General features: G+C 37.7%; 1 protein-coding gene across 1 annotated transcript in view; it reads left to right on the top strand.

Moving 5' to 3' along the window:
• Positions 1-7,157, top strand: part of SLC29A3 (solute carrier family 29 member 3) — a 131,552-nt gene extending 124,395 nt beyond the window's left edge. The window contains exon 6 of the mRNA XM_053692028.1: positions 5,860-7,157. Within this exon, the coding sequence (XP_053548003.1) occupies positions 5,860-6,505 (646 nt within the window). The 3' untranslated portion in view covers positions 6,506-7,157. The remainder of the gene's footprint in view (positions 1-5,859) is intronic.
• The last annotated feature ends 10,820 nt before the right edge of the window (positions 7,158-17,977 follow it).

Here is a 17,977-nt window from a genome sequence, read left to right as displayed (position 1 = left end):
TCCCTTCTTGGGGACAATATTAGATTCTTTAGAAATGAAGATTTTCCTGACAGATGTCAGAAAGTCAAAGCTTCTAAACGCTTGTCAAGTTCTTCACTCTGTTCTACGGCCTTCCATAGCTCAGTGCATGGAAGTAGTAGGGTTGATGGTTGCAGCAATGGACATAGTTCCTTTTTTTGCGAATTCATCTAAGAACATTACAACTGTGCATGCTCAAACAGTGGAATAGGGACTATACAGACTTGTCTCCAGTGATTCAAGTAGATCAGAAGACCAGAGATTCACTCCGTTGGTGGCTGACCCAGGGTCATCTGTCCCAGGGAATGAGCTTCCGCAGACCAGAGTGGGTCATCGTCACGACCGACGCCAGTCTATTAAGCTGGGGCGCGGTCTGGGATTCCCTGAAAGCTCAGGGTCTATGGTCCAGGGAAGAGTCTCTTCTCCCGATAAACATTCTGGAACTGAGAGCAATATTCAATGCTCTCAGGGCCTGGCCTCAACTAGCAAAGGCCAGATTCATAAGATTCCAATCAGACAACATGACGACTGTTGCTTACATCAATCATCAGGGGGGAACAAGGAGTTCCCTGGCGATGAGAGAGGTGACCAAAATCATCAAATGGGCGGAGGATCACTCCTGCCACCTATCTGCGATCCACATCCCAGGAGTGGAAAACTGGGAGGCGGATTATCTGAGTCGTCAGACCTTCCATACGGGGGAGTGGGAACTCCACCCGGAGGTATTTGCCCAATTGACCCAATTATGGGGCATTCCAGACATGGATCTGATGGCGTCTCTCGTCAGAACTTCAAGGTTCCTTGCTGCGGGTCCAGATCCAGGGATCCCAAGGCGACTCTAGTGGATGCATTAGTGGCGCCTTGGACCTTCAACCTAGCTTATGCGTTTCCACCGTTCCCTCTCATTCCCAGGCTGGTAGCCAGTATCAAACAGGAGAAGGCCTCAGTGATTTTGATAGCTCCTGCGTGGCCACGCAGGACTTGGTATGCAGACCTGGGGAATATGTCATCGGCTCCACCATGGAAGCTACCTTTGAGACAGGATCTTCTAGTACAAGGTCCATTCGAACATCCAAATCTAGTTTCTCTCCAGCTGACGGCTTAGAAATTGAACGCTTGATGTTATCTAAGCGTGGGTTTTCGGATTCTGTGATAGATACTCTGGTACAAGCCAGAAAACCTGTGACTAGAAAGATTTACCATAAAATATGGAAAACATATATCTGTTGGTGTGAATCCAAGGGATTCTCATGGAGTAAGATTAAAATTCCTAGGATCCTTTCCTTTCTCCAAGAAGGTTTGGATAAGGGATTATCAGCGAGTTCTCTAAACGGACAGATTTCTGCTTTATCTGTCTTGTTACACAAACGACTGGCAGCTGTGCCAGATGTTCAAGCTTTTGTTCAGGCTTTGGTCAGGATCAAGCCTGTTTACAGACCTTTGACTCCTCCCTGGAGTCTAAATTTAGTTCTTTCAGTTCTTCAAGGGGTTCCGTTTGAACCCTTACACTCCATAGATATCAAGTTGTTATCTTGGAAAGTTCTGTTTTTGGTTGCTATTTCTTCTGCGAGAAGAGTTTCTGAATTATCTGCTCTGCAGTGTAATCCGCCCTATCTGGTGTTTCATTCAGATAAGGTTGTTTTACGTACTAAACCTGGTTTCCTTCCAAAAGTTGTTTCCAACATGAATATTAACCAGGAAATAGTTGTGCCTTCTTTGTGCCCAAATCCAGTTTCAAAGAAGGAACGTTTGTTACACAATTTAGATGTAGTCTGTGCTTTAAAGTTCTATATAGAAGCAACAAAGGATTTCAGACAAACGTCTTCTCTGTTTGTCGTTTATTCTGGCAAGAGGAGAGGTCAAAAAGCTACTGCTACCTCTCTTTCCTTTTGGCTGAAAAGCATCATCCGATTGGCTTATGAGACTGCCGGACGGCAGCCTCCTGAACGAATCACAGCTCACTCTACTAGGGCTGTGGCTTCCTCATGGGCCTTCAAGAACGAGGCTTCTGTTGATCAGATATGTAAGGCAGCGACTTGGTCTTCTCTGCACACTTTTGCCAAATTCTACAAATTTGATACTTTTGCTTCTTCGGAGGCTATTTTTGGGAGAAAGGTTTTGCAAGCCGTGGTGCCTTCTGTTTAGGTAACCTGATTGGCTCCCTCCCTTCATCCGTGTCCTAAAGCTTTGGTATTGGTTCCCACAAGTTATGGATGACGCCGTGAACCGGACACACCAATGTTGGAGAAAACAGAGTTTATGCTTACCTGATAAATTACTTTCTCCAACGGTGTGTCCGGTCCACGGCCCGCCCTGGTTTTTTAATCAGGTTTGATAAATTTCTTTCTTTAACTACAGTCACCACGGCACCCTATAGTTTCTCCTTTTTTTCTCCTGTCCGTCGGTCGAATGACTGGGGGGGCGGAGCCTGGGAGGGACTATATGGACAGCTTTTGCTGTGCTCTTTGCCATTTCCTGTTGGGGAGGAGAATATTCCCACAAGTTATGGATGACGCCGTGGACCGGACACACCGTTGGAGAAAGTAATTTATCAGGTAAGCATAAATTCTGTTTTTTTTAAAGAAGAGCTGTGTAGGCTATATAAATGGATCATCTACAAAACATTTATGCAAAAATAATCTAGTGTATAATGTCCCTTTAAGTAAAAGCTGCTGTTTTTACCATGCGGATAAATAAAAACTACACAAAGACTATGGCAAAAAATATCACATTAGAAAGAACTGGTCTACAAAGTAAGATCAAGACATGCAAATGCCACAATCTTACAGATGGAACAAATGTGCACTGTGTCTACAACCAGAACTCAAAATGAGCTTATCACTGTCTGAAAATGTTAATGTAGCACAGTTCATTATAGATGTGCATCCTATAGCCAGCTAAGGACTAGATTACAAGTGGTGCTAATGTAAGTGCGGGTCGCGATAAGCAATATTACAAGTTGAAAGTAAATGGTTGCACTGAATGAAGACTTCTCGATGTTCCGGACTTCAGCAACCGTGAGTAGATATTCAGGGGTTAGTGTTAGGTATTTTTTTATTTTTTGGGGTGTTTTTTTTCTTTTTTTAGTTTAGGGCTTTTGAAAAAGAGCTAAATGCCGGGGAGCGGCGCATTAAGAGGTTAATAACTTTTATTAATGTCGGCGATGTCAGGAGTGGCAGATTAGGGGTTAATAAATGTATTTAATAGTCATGATGTGGGTGGACAGCAGATTAGGGGTTAATAGATTTAACATAGTGTTTGCTATGCAGGAGGGTGGCGGTTTAGAGGTTAATATGTAGTTTATGGTTGTTAGTGTACTTTGTAATATTTTAGTTATGAGTTTTGTGAAACATTTTTGTTACACAAAATCCATAACTACTGCTCTCAGAGGACGGTATGGATTGTGTCGGTATAGGCTGTAACGCAAGCATTTAAGCCTCGCCGCACAACCTGTATTACCGGCGCTATGAAAATCCCACGCAAAAACGTCATTTTTTTGAGTGCTGGATGGACATTTCATTACAGGTTAAAATGCTTGTGGTATAGCTATACCGACACGTCTCGCAATAGCTGCATTACTGCTTTTACACTGAAATTGCCATTTTTTCAGCATTAAAAGCGGTAACGCAAAACTCGTAATCTAGGCGAAAGAAAGCTCAGAGATCACCACAGAAACTTTGGATACTTACTGAAATTAGTAGGGTTGTTACCTCAGTAGAAGAGTGCATAGATGGCTAAGAATTAGTCAGGAAGCCTGCTAACATTTTAGCATATTCTAAGAATATTGCAGTCAAAACATCAGAATTAGAGGGTTCCCGGAATCTATTTGAAATGTGGATTTACCACAATATATGCATGAAATAGTAAGCCCTTTGTTTTAATTTCTGAAAGAGAAGCACTAAATGACTGGGTACATAGAGCAGAGAATCCAGAGACCTAATTCCCTTTTAAGAAGTAAATATTAAAAGCGTTACCTTCTCTCCTCCGCAAGCAGCCGGCCAGCGCTTGGAGTGTGTGTCCTGTGCGATGGCACAAAGACCAGCCTTAAAGGGACAGTCTACCAAAGAATTGTTATTGTTTTAAAAGATCGATAATCCCTTTATTACCCATTCCCCAGTTTTTCATAACCAACACAGTTATATTAATATACTTTTTACCTCTGTGATTACCTTGTATCTAGAAACCTTCTTCCAGCCCCCTGATCACATGACTGTGACTGTTTATTATCTATTTTCTTGCTTTTAGCATTTTTTTGTGCTAGATCTTAAATAACCCCCTGTGCCTGAAAACAGTGTTATCTATATGGCCCACGTGTACTTTCTGTCTCTTTGTGTTGAAAAGAGATTTAAAAAGCATGTGATAAGAGGCAGCACTCAAAGGCTTAGAAATTAGCATATGAGACTACCTATGTTTAGTTTAAACTAAGAATACCAAGAGAAAAAAGCAAATTTAATGATAAAAGTAAATTGGAAAGTTGATTAAAATTTAAAGTCCTATCTGAATAATTAAAGTTTAATTTATACTAGACTGTCCCTTTAAGATCGTGGACATTTTAATAGTGCATGCGCGATCGCGGACATTTTGTGCAATCGCAAATATGGAATTAGGAGTCCAATTTTTTGCGACCCCCACATTAGGGTTATGCGACAGTTTAATAAGGGCAGGGCTAACCCACCCGCGTAATACGTGTGATAACCCACCCGAGTAATACGTGTAATACATGCGCTAACCCACCTGCATAATACATGTTACTTTTAACGTGGTTAGCGTATGGGTTAAATTAAGTAAGAGTTATCATGTCACTTTTTAAAGGTGTATTTCAGTTAACATAATTTGGTTTAGCATTGACCAAAAAGTGAAAATATGTAGCTGCTCCTAAAAATGATACAAAAGTCACTGAAACTTTTTTTTTTTGCTTTTGCTGCAAAAATTAACTGCCGGATTTGCAAAATACCACAGAGCGAAACTTTCAGGCATAAGCAGTCTGACCTTTTTGTACAGCTGCAGAAAAAAAGAGAAGTGTTACTCCAAAGAGGATTTGATTAACTGCTTACTGGGAAATAAGTCATTCTCTGTAACTTAAAGTGATCATCAGCAGATCAGTTTAATATTATAGCGCTTTATCATGAAGCATGTGCTGTATCCACTACTGAAATAGGGAGTGTTCTAGTCTTGCATATAACAGTGTTTAAAGTTACAGTAAATTTATGGTTTAACGTTCATGAGTCAGACAGAGCGTGTCATTATAGACAACTTTTCAATTAACTTCTGTTAATTAATTTGCTGTATCTTCTTCGTCTTTGTTGAAAAGCATACCTAGGTAGGCTCAGGAGCAGGAATATCTTACTGGGATCTAGCTGACTTGCAAATTGGTGACTACCTACATATATGCCTCTTATCATTGGCTCGCCCAATGTTCTAAGCTAGTTCCCAGTAGTGCATTGCAGCTCCTTCAACAAATGACCAAGAAAATTAAACAGATTTGATAATAGAAGTAAACTGGTAAGTTGTTTAAAATTGTATTTTGTATCCGAATCATGAAAAAAAGTCATTTGGATTCATTGTACCTTTAATCTCAGTTTTGATAACCTCCATAGCTTAAATCCTCATATTTTAACACTTTCAAGCTCTGCAGTGGGTTTATTTTTATCCATATTTAGGAAAGCAAAATGATTACTTTAACAACATTGGTTCAGGTAAGAGTGCTAAAAGATATTGTCATTTCAAGCAAAGTTTTATCAAATTCATATAGATATTTATGTACACAGTCTCAGGGTCATATTAAATCCAATGCTACAAGAGCGATGTACTTGCGTTTAACAATAAACTTTTTTTTTCTAGTTATTATATGAAGATATGTGATGAGAAATTACCCAGTTCTTCACCTGGAAGTTCTTCTCAAGATGCAGACGTCACCGTAGCCGGACCCAAAAGCAAGAACTCTCCGCCCCTGCGTCCCATCATCAAAAAGACATTAGTGTTAGGGGCTTGTTTGTTTTACGTCTTTTTTATTAGCATTATCATCTTCCCAACCATTTCTGCCAGCATAGAGTCAGTGGACAAGTACTCTGGGAGTGACTGGACCTTAAAATACTTCACCCCTTTAACTTGCTTTCTCATGTACAATTTTGCTGATTTTTGTGGCCGTCAGATAACAACATGGATCCAGAGCCCTGGACCAAACAGCAAACTATTGCCCGCTCTAGTGTTGCTCAGAACGTTATTTATACCGATGTTCATGTTTTCTAATTACCAACCCCGGAAACACATATACAAAGTGATTTTTCAGAGTGACGTCTACCCAGTGATTTTCATCAGTCTTCTCGGGTTTAGTAATGGCTACCTCGGAACGCTGTCTATGGTGTACGGGCCAAAAGTGGTTTCTAAGGAACTGGCCGAGGGCACTGCAGTGGTCATGTCTTTTTTCCTAAGCCTGGGTTTAGCTGTGGGGTCAGCCTTCTCTGCAGTGATTGTACATCTAATATAAAGCTTGAAAAGGCCTGTCAGTTATTTTTTACAAATTAACTGAGCTGGCTAGGCCGTCTCTTATTGCCATGACAACAGAGGAGTGCATGTTTCTTGGCCACAAATGCTCGTAGCCACACTGGCCAGCAAACAAAATTATGCTTCATTTTTATGTAAACGTATGTACTTTTTTTTAACGAATACAAACAGTGGATCATTACTTTTAATTTGTTTTAACAACTGTTCCTTTTTAACATGATAGTACTATTCGGTTAATAATATTATTATTGTTATTTTATTTTTTTTAACTTCAAAAAAGCAATATTCTTCATTTGGGAGCATCATGATGTTGTAAACTGCATTGTTTGTTCCATTTATGTCTTGAACTGCATGAGAAAGGATACATTAATATATGTATGCAATAAGCATGATCATTTATAGTGTATATATAGGAAGCTGAGATCTAAAAATTAACTTTGTATTTTCCTTTTTCATACCCACAGTAGTATACAGAAGATGTAAATTGTGACAAATTTCTTATCTACGGAGGGATGGATGTGATGATTTGTCTATAATTACTTATAAGCAATTAAATCCCTTTACAGTTTGACATATTCAGAGCATAACAGCTGCTACAAAGTATACTTTTTATTAAAGTACTTGAATTCAACATATCTCCCTATGGGCACGGTTATTGTAGAATTTTAGACCAGGATTTTTAAAGATACCAATCAATATCAGCAAAACTATTTAGCTACATCCAACAAACAAACGGACAAAACATTCAGTGAACTTGCTAAAAAGTCAAAAACATTTAATAGGTACGATAGTTTGAAGCAGATGCATGACGGAGCTAAACTCCTATAAAAATCTAATTTCACTGCTGAGTGCTGAGATTGTGTGTCCAAAAGTAACAATATCTCTCAGCATGGTTGGGTCAGATAAAGTATTACTGTAGGCAGACGGTAATTGGATTGTGGAAAAGACTATGGTGCGATGTAGCGAATACTAGACGTATTATACGATTCCTAAACAGTTTAGCTACTTGTGGGACAAAGACATCGCTAAACAAGACAGCAGAAGGATAATCCTGCCACACTCACAAGTAACTTGTGTACCTTGCACTAAACTCCAACTGCGTTTGGATAACTTGATTGTTACTTTGTATCATTTTAAAGGCACATTTTTAAGAAAACTTATTTCTTCCAGTTCCTTATGAGTTTAAGTAATGTTAAAGTCTAGGAACAATGTGTACTAGAGACAAAAGCACACAATTATTTTGAGTTTTTTCTTCTTATTTTAATAGATTTGTATAAAATGAATTAGTAGATAGAGGATAAACTTCCTAGGTATATTAATTTGGCCTATAGCGGACACAGGCCCTACCTGTAGTTGGAGGGTATAAGGCATTGAAACGTGTTGCACTTGGTACTACGATCTTTGGTTAAAATGCAGCGTTCTAGAACTGGTTCCTATCTCCTATAATTAGGGACCCTGAATTTACACTCTTACTTCATGCCCACACTCCAAATATTATAACCTTACATGCTCTGCTAATTTTATATCTGATTTTTATTTTGTTATCTTTAGTTTCTTGTGCCCTCTTGTTTTATTCCCAAACATTATGTGCTGCTGTGTACCTATATTCCCACTATACTGTAGTTCATCAGTAACATTATTCCCAAACATTATGTGCTGCTGTGTACCTATATTCCCACTATACTGTAGTTCATCAGTAACATTATTCCCAAACATTCTGTGCTGCTGTGTATCTATATTCCCACTATACTGTAGTTCATCAGTAACATTATTCCCAAACATTCTGTGCTGCTGTGTATCTATATTCCCACTATACTGTAGTTCATCAGTAACATTATTCCCAAACATTATGTGCACAGCTGTGTATCTATATTCCCACTATACTGTAGTTCATCAGTAACATTATTCCCAAACATTCTGTGCTGCTGTGTACCTATATTCCCACTATACTGTAGTTCATCAGTAACATTATTCCCAAACATTATGTGCTGCTGTGTACCTATATTCCCACTATACTGTAGTTCATCAGTAACATTATTCCCAAACATTCTGTGCTGCTGTGTATCTATATTCCCACTATACTGTAGTTCATCAGTAACATTATTCCCAAACATTCTGTGCTGCTGTGTACCTATATTCCCACTATACTGTAGTTCATGAGTAACATTATTCCCAAACATTCTGTGCTGCTGTGTATCTATATTCCCACTATACTGTAGTTCATCAGTAACATTATTCCCAAACATTCTGTGCTGCTGTGTACCTATATTCCCACTATACTGTAGTTCATCAGTAACATTATTCCCAAACATTCTGTGCTGTTGTGTACCTATATTCCCACTATACTGTAGTTTATCAGTAACATTATTCCCAAACATTCTGTGCTGTTGTGTACCTATATTCCCACTATACTGTAGTGCATCAGTAACATTATTCCCAAACATTCTGTGCTGCTGTGTATCTATATTCCCACTATACTGTAGTTTATCAGTAACATTATTCCCAAACATTCTGTGCTGCTGTGTACCTATATTCCCACTATACTGTAGTTCATCAGTAACATTATTCCCAAACATTATGTGCACAGCTGTGTACCTATATTCCCACTATACTGTAGTTCATCAGTAACATTATTCCCAAACATTCTGTGCTGCTGTGTACCTATATTCCCACTATACTGTAGTTCATCAGTAACATTATTCCCAAACATTCTGTGCTGCTGTGTATCTATATTCCCACTATACTGTAGTTCATCAGTAACATTATTCCCAAACATTCTGTGCTGTTGTGTACCTATATTCCCACTATACTGTAGTTCATCAGTAACATTATTCCCAAACATTCTGTGCTGTTGTGTACCTATATTCCCACTATACTGTAGTTCATCAGTAACATTATTCCCAAACATTCTGTGCTGCTGTGTATCTATATTCCCACTATACTGTAGTTCATCAGTAACATTATTCCCAAACATTATGTGCTGCTGTGTACCTATATTCCCACTATACTGTAGTTCATCAGTAACATTATTCCCAAACATTCTGTGCTGCTGTGTATCTATATTCCCACTATACTGTAGTTCATCAGTAACATTATTCCCAAACATTATGTGCTGCTGTGTACCTATATTCCCACTATACTGTAGTTCATCAGTAACATTATTCCCAAACATTCTGTGCTGCTGTGTATCTATATTCCCACTATACTGTAGTTCATCAGTAACATTATTCCCAAACATTATGTGCTGCTGTGTACCTATATTCCCACTATACTGTAGTTCATCAGTAACATTAGTCCCAAACATTCTGTGCTGCTCTGTACCTATATTCCCACTATACTGTAGTTCATCAGTAACATTATTCCCAAACATTATGTGCTGCTGTGTATCTATATTCCCACTATACTGTAGTTCATCAGTAACATTATTCCCAAACATTATGTGCTGCTGTGTACCTATATTCCCACTATACTGTAGTTCATCAGTAACATTAGTCCCAAACATTCTGTGCTGCTGTGTATCTATATTCCCACTATACTGTAGTTTATCAGTAACATTATTCCCAAACATTCTGTGCTGCTGTGTATCTATATTCCCACTATACTGTAGTTCATCAGTAACATTATTCCCAAACATTCTGTGCTGCTGTGTATCTATATTCCCACTATACTGTAGTTCATCAGTAACATTATTCCCAAACATTATGTGCTGCTGTGTACCTATATTCCCACTATACTGTAGTTCATCAGTAACATTATTCCCAAACATTCTGTGCTGCTGTGTATCTATATTCCCACTATACTGTAGTTCATCAGTAACATTATTCCCAAACATTCTGTGCTGCTGTGTATCTATATTCCCACTATACTGTAGTTCATCAGTAACATTATTCCCAAACATTATGTGCTGCTGTGTACCTATATTCCCACTATACTGTAGTTCATCAGTAACATTATTCCCAAACATTCTGTGCTGCTGTGTACCTATATTCCCACTATACTGTAGTTCATCAGTAACATTATTCCCAAACATTCTGTGCTGCTGTGTACCTATATTCCCACTATAGTGTAGTTCATCAGTAACATTATTCCCAAACATTCTGTGCTGCTCTGTACCTATATTCCCACTATACTGTAGTTCATCAGTAACGTTATTCCCAAACATTATGTGCTGCTGTGTACCTATATTCCCACTATACTGTAGTTCATCAGTAACATTAGTCCCAAACATTATGTGCTGCTGTGTACCTATATTCCCACTATACTGTAGTTCATCAGTAACATTATTCCCAAACATTCTGTGCTGCTGTGTATCTATATTCCCACTATACTGTAGTTCATCAGTAACATTATTCCCAAACATTCTGTGCTGCTGTGTACCTATATTCCCACTATACTGTAGTTCATTAGTAACATTATTCCCAAACATTATGTGCTGCTGTGTATCTATATTCCCACTATACTGTAGTTTATCAGTAACATTATTCCCAAACATTATGTGCTGCTGTGTATCTATATTCCCACTATACTGTAGTTTATCAGTAACATTATTCCCAAACATTATGTGCTGCTGTGTACCTATATTCCAACTATACTGTAGTTCATCAGTAACATTATTCCCAAACATTATGTGCTGCTGTGTATCTATATTCTTACTATACTGTAGTTCATCAGTAACATTATTCCCAAACATTATGTGCTGCTGTGTATCTATATTCTTACTATACTGTAGTTCATCAGTAACATTATTCCCAAACATTATGTGCTGCTGTGTACCTATATTCCCACTATACTGTAGTTCATCAGTAACATTATTCCCAAACATTATGTGCTGCTGTGTACCTATATTACCACTATACTGTAGTTAATCAGTAACATTATTCCCAAACATTCTGTGCTGTTGTGTATCTATATTCCCACTATACTGTAGTTCATCAGTAACATTATTCCCAAACATTCTGTGCTGTTGTGTATCTATATTCCCACTATACTGTAGTTCATTAGTAACATTAGTCCCAAACATTCTGTGCTGTTGTGTACCTATATTCCCACTATACTGTAGTTCATCAGTAACATTATTCCCAAACATTCTGTGCTGCTGTGTACCTATATTCCCACTATACTGTAGTTAATCAGTAACATTATTCCCAAACATTCTGTGCTGTTGTGTATCTATATTCCCACTATACTGTAGTTCATTAGTAACATTAGTCCCAAACATTCTGTGCTGTTGTGTACCTATATTCCCACTATACTGTAGTTCATCAGTAACATTATTCCCAAACATTCTGTGCTGCTGTGTACCTATATTCCCACTATACTGTAGTTCATTAGTAACATTAGTCCCAAACATTCTGTGCTGCTCTGTACCTATATTCCCACTATACTGTAGTTCATCAGTAACATTAGTCCCAAACATTCTGTGCTGCTCTGTACCTATATTCCCACTATACTGTAGTTTATCAGTAACATTATTCCCAAACATTCTGTGCTGCTGTGTACCTATATTCCCACTATACTGTAGTTTATCAGTAACATTATTCCCAAACATTCTGTGCTGCTCTGTACCTATATTCCCACTATACTGTAGTTCATCAGTAACATTATTCCCAAACATTCTGTGCTGCTGTGTACCTATATTCCCACTATACTGTAGTTCATCAGTAACATTATTCCCAAACATTCTGTGCTGCTGTGTACCTATATTCCCACTATACTGTAGTTCATCAGTAACATTATTCCCAAACATTCTGTGTGGCTGAGTATCTATATTCCCACTATAATGTAGTTCATCAGTAACATTATTCCCAAACATTCTGTGCTGCTGTGTACCTATATTCCCACTATACTGTAGTTAATCAGTAACATTATTCCCAAACATTCTGTGCTGCTGTGTATCTATATTCCCACTATACTGTAGTTCATCAGTAACATTATTCCCAAACATTCTGTGCTGCTGTGTACCTATATTCCCACTATACTGTAGTTCATCAGTAACATTATTCCCAAACATTCTGTGCTGCTGTTTACCTATATTCCCACTATACTGTAGTTCATCAGTAACATTATTCCCAAACATTCTGTGCTGCTGTGTACCTATATTCCCACTATACTGTAGTTCATCAGTAACATTATTCCCAAACATTATGTGCTGCTGTGTACCTATATTCCCACTATACTGTAGTTCATCAGTAACATTATTCCCAAACATTCTGTGTGGCTGTGTACCTATATTCCCACTATACTGTAGTTTATCAGTAACATTATTCCCAAACATTATGTGCTGCTGTGTACCTATATTCCCACTATAATGTAGTTCATCAGTAACATTATTCCCAAACATTCTGTGCTGCTGTGTACCTATATTCCCACTATACTGTAGTTCATCAGTAACATTATTCCCAAACATTCTGTGCTGCTGTGTACCTATATTCCCACTATACTGTAGTTCATCAGTAACATTATTCCCAAACATTATGTGCAGCTGTGTACCTATATTCCCACTATACTGTAGTTAATCAGTAACGTTATTCCCAAACATTATGTGCTGCTGTGTACCTATATTCCAACTATACTGTAGTTCATCAGTAACGTTATTCCCAAACATTATGTGCTGCTGTGTACCTATATTCCCACTATACTGTAGTTCATCAGTAACGTTATTCCCAAACATTCTGTGCTGCTGTTTACCTATATTCCCATTATACTGTAGTTTATCAGTAACATTATTCCCAAACATTATGTGCTGCTGTGTATCTATATTCCCACTATACTGGAGTTTATCAGTAACATTATTCCCAAACATTCTGTGCTGCTGTGTACCTATATTCCCACTATACTGTAGTTCATCAGTAACATTATTCCCAAACATTCTGTGCTGCTGTGTACCTATATTCTTACTATACTGTAGTTCATCAGTAACATTATTCCCAAACATTATGTGCTGCTGTGTATCTATATTCCCACTATACTGTAGTTCATCAGTCACATTATTCCCAAACATTCTGTGCTGCTGTGTACCTATATTCCCACTATACTGTAGTTCATCAGTAACATTATTCCCAAACATTCTGTGCTGTTGTGTATCTATATTCCCACTATACTGTAGTTCATCAGTAACATTATTCCCAAACATTATGTGCTGCTGTGTATCTATATTCCCACTATACTGTAGTTTATCAGTAACATTATTCCCAAACATTATGTGCTGCTGTGTACCTATATTCCCACTATACTGTAGTTTATCAGTAACATTATTCCCAAACATTCTGTGCTGCTGTGTATCTATATTCCCACTATAATGTAGTTCATCAGTAACATTATTCCCAAACATTCTGTGCTGCTGTGTATCTATATTCCCACTATACTGTAGTTCATCAATCACATTATTCCCAAACATTCTGTGCTGCTGTGTACCTATATTCCCACTATACTGTAGTTTATCAGTAACATTATTCCCAAACATTCTGTGCTGCTGTGTATCTATATTCCCACTATAATGTAGTTTATCAGTAACATTATTCCCAAACATTCTGTGCTGCTGTGTATCTATATTCCCACTATACTGTAGTTCATCAATCACATTATTCCCAAACATTCTGTGCTGCTGTGTACCTATATTCCCACTATACTGTAGTTCATCAGTAACATTATTCCCAAACATTCTGTGCTGTTGTGTATCTATATTCCCACTATACTGTAGTTCATCAGTAACATTATTCCCAAACATTATGTGCTGCTGTGTATCTATATTCCCACTATACTGTAGTTCATCAGTAACATTATTCCCAAACATTATGTGCTGCTGTGTATCTATATTCTTACTATACTGTAGTTCATCAGTAACATTATTCCCAAACATTATGTGCTGCTGTGTACCTATATTCCCACTATACTGTAGTTCATCAGTAACATTATTCCCAAACATTCTGTGCTGTTGTGTATCTATATTCCCACTATACTGTAGTTCATCAGTAACATTATTCCCAAACATTCTGTGCTGTTGTGTATCTATATTCCCACTATACTGTAGTTCATCAGTAACATTATTCCCAAACATTATGTGCTGCTGTGTACCTATATTCCCACTATACTGTAGTTCATCAGTAACATTATTCCCAAACATTCTGTGCTGTTGTGTATCTATATTCCCACTATACTGTAGTTCATCAGTAACATTATTCCCAAACATTATGTGCTGCTGTGTACCTATATGCCCACTATACTGTAGTTCATCAGTAACATTATTCCCAAACATTCTGTGCTGCTGTGTACCTATATTCCCACTATACTGTAGTTCATCAGTAACATTATTCCCAAACATTATGTGCTGCTGTGTACCTATATTCCCACTATACTGTAGTTCATCAGTAACATTATTCCCAAACATTCTGTGCTGCTGTGTACCTATATTCCCACTATACTGTAGTTTATCAGTAACATTATTCCCAAACATTCTGTGTGGCTGAGTATCTATATTCCCACTATAATGTAGTTCATCAGTAACATTATTCCCAAACATTCTGTGCTGCTGTGTACCTATATTCCCACTATACTGTAGTTCATCAGTAACATTATTCCCAAACATTCTGTGCTGCTGTGTATCTATATTCCCACTATACTGTAGTTCATCAGTAACATTATTCCCAAACATTCTGTGCTGTTGTGTACCTATATTCCCACTATACTGTAGTTCATCAGTAACATTATTCCCAAACATTCTGTGCTGCTGTGTACCTATATTCCCACTATACTGTAGTTCATCAGTAACATTATTCCCAAACATTCTGTGCTGCTGTGTACCTATATTCCCACTATACTGTAGTTCATCAGTAACATTATTCCCAAACATTCTGTGCTGCTGTGTACCTATATTCCCACTATACTGTAGTTCATCAGTAACATTATTCCCAAACATTATGTGCAGCTGTGTATCTATGTTCCCACTATACTGTAGTGCATCAGTAACATTATTCCCAAACATTCTGTGCTGCTGTGTACCTATATTCCCACTATACTGTAGTTTATCAGTAACATTATTCCCAAACATTCTGTGCTGCTGTGTACCTATATTCCCACTATACTGTAGTTTATCAGTAACATTATTCCCAAACATTCTGTGCTGCTGTGTACCTATATTCCCACTATACTGTAGTTTATCAGTAACATTATTCCCAAACATTATGTGCTGCTGTGTACCTATATTCCCACTATACTGTAGTTCATCAGTAACATTATTCCCAAACATTCTGTGTGGCTGTGTACCTATATTCCCACTATACTGTAGTTCATCAGTAACATTATTCCCAAACATTCTGTGCTGCTGTGTACCTATATTCCCACTATACTGTAGTTCATCAGTAACATTATTCCCAAACATTATGTGCAGCTGTGTATCTATGTTCCCACTATACTGTAGTGCATCAGTAACATTATTCCCAAACATTCTGTGCTGCTGTGTACCTATATTCCCACTATACTGTAGTTTATCAGTAACATTATTCCCAAACATTCTGTGCTGCTGTGTACCTATATTCCCACTATACTGTAGTTCATCAGTAACATTATTCCCAAACATTCTGTGCTGCTGTGTATCTATATTCCCACTATACTGTAGTTAATCAGTAACGTTATTCCCAAACATTCTGTGCTGCTGTGTACCTATATTCCCACTATACTGTAGTTCATCAGTAACATTATTCTCAAACATTATGTGCAGCTGTGTACCTATATTCTCACTATACTGTAGTTCATCAGTAACATTATTCCCAAACATTATGTGCTGCTGTGTACCTATATTCCCACTATACTGTAGTTCATCAGTAACATTATTCTCAAACATTCTGTGCTGCTGTGTACCTATATTCCCACTATACTGTAGTTCATCAGTAACATTATTCCCAAACATTATGTGCTGCTGTGTACCTATATTCTCACTATACTGTAGTTCATCAGTAACATTATTCCCAAACATTCTGTGCTGCTGTGTACCTATATTCCCACTATACTGTAGTTTATTAGTAACATTATTCCCAAACATTCTGTGCTGCTGTGTACCTATATTCCCACTATACTGTAGTTCATCAGTAACATTATTCCCAAACATTATGTGCTGCTGTGTACCTATATTCTCACTATACTGTAGTTCATCAGTAACATTATTCCCAAACATTCTGTGCTGCTGTGTACCTATATTCCCACTATACTGTAGTTTATTAGTAACATTATTCCCAAACATTCTGTGCTGCTGTGTACCTATATTCCCACTATACTGTAGTTTATTAGTAACATTATTCCCAAACATTATGTGCTGCTGTGTACCTATATTCCCACTATACTGTAGTTCATCAGTAACATTATTCCCAAACATTCTGTGCTGCTGTGTACCTATATTCCCACTATACTGTAGTTTATCAGTAACATTATTCCCAAACATTATGTGCTGCTGTGTACCTATATTCCCACTATACTGTAGTTTATCAGTAACATTATTCCCAAACATTCTGTGCTGCTGTGTACCTATATCCCCACTATAGTGTAGTTCTTCAGTAACATTATTCCCAAACATTATGTGCAGCTGTGTACCTATATTCCCACTATACTGTAGTGCATCAGTAACATTATTCCCAAACATTCTGTGCTGCTGTTTACCTATATTCCCACTATACTGTACTTTATCAGTAACATTATTCCCAAACATTCTGTGCTGCTGTGTACCTATATTCCCACTATACTGTAGTTCATCAGTAACATTATTCCCAAACATTATGTGCTGCTGTGTACCTATATTCCCACTATACTGTAGTTCATCAGTAACATTATTCCCAAACATTCTGTGCTGCTGTGTATCTATATTCCCACTATACTGTAGTTCATCAGTAACATTATTCCCAAACATTCTGTGCTGCTGTGTACCTATATTCCCACTATACTGTAGTTCATCAGTAACATTATTCCCAAACATTCTGTGTGGCTGTGTACTTATATTCCCACTATACTGTAGTTCATCAGTAACATTATTCCCAAACATTCTGTGCTGCTGTGTACCTATATTCCCACTATACTGTAGTTCATCAGTAACATTATTCCCAAACATTCTGTGCTGCTGTGTACCTATATTCCCACTATAATGTAGTTCATCAGTAACATTATTCCCAAACATTATGTGCAGCTGTGTACCTATATTCCCACTATACTGTAGTTCATCAGTAACGTTATTCCCAAACATTATGTGCAGCTGTGTACCTATATTCCCACTATACTGTAGTTCATCAGTAACATTATTCCCAAACATTCTGTGCTGCTGTGTACCTATATTCCCACTATAATGTAGTTCATCAGTAACATTATTCCCAAACATTATGTGCACAGCTGTGTACCTATAATCCCACTATACTGTAGTTTATCAGTAACGTTATTCCCAAACATTATGTGCAGCTGTGTACCTATATTCCCACTA

This window comes from Bombina bombina, chromosome 9 (assembly GCF_027579735.1).
Source record: "Bombina bombina isolate aBomBom1 chromosome 9, aBomBom1.pri, whole genome shotgun sequence".
NCBI lineage: Eukaryota > Metazoa > Chordata > Amphibia > Anura > Bombinatoridae > Bombina > Bombina bombina.
This window is presented reverse-complemented; position numbering and strand designations above follow the sequence as displayed.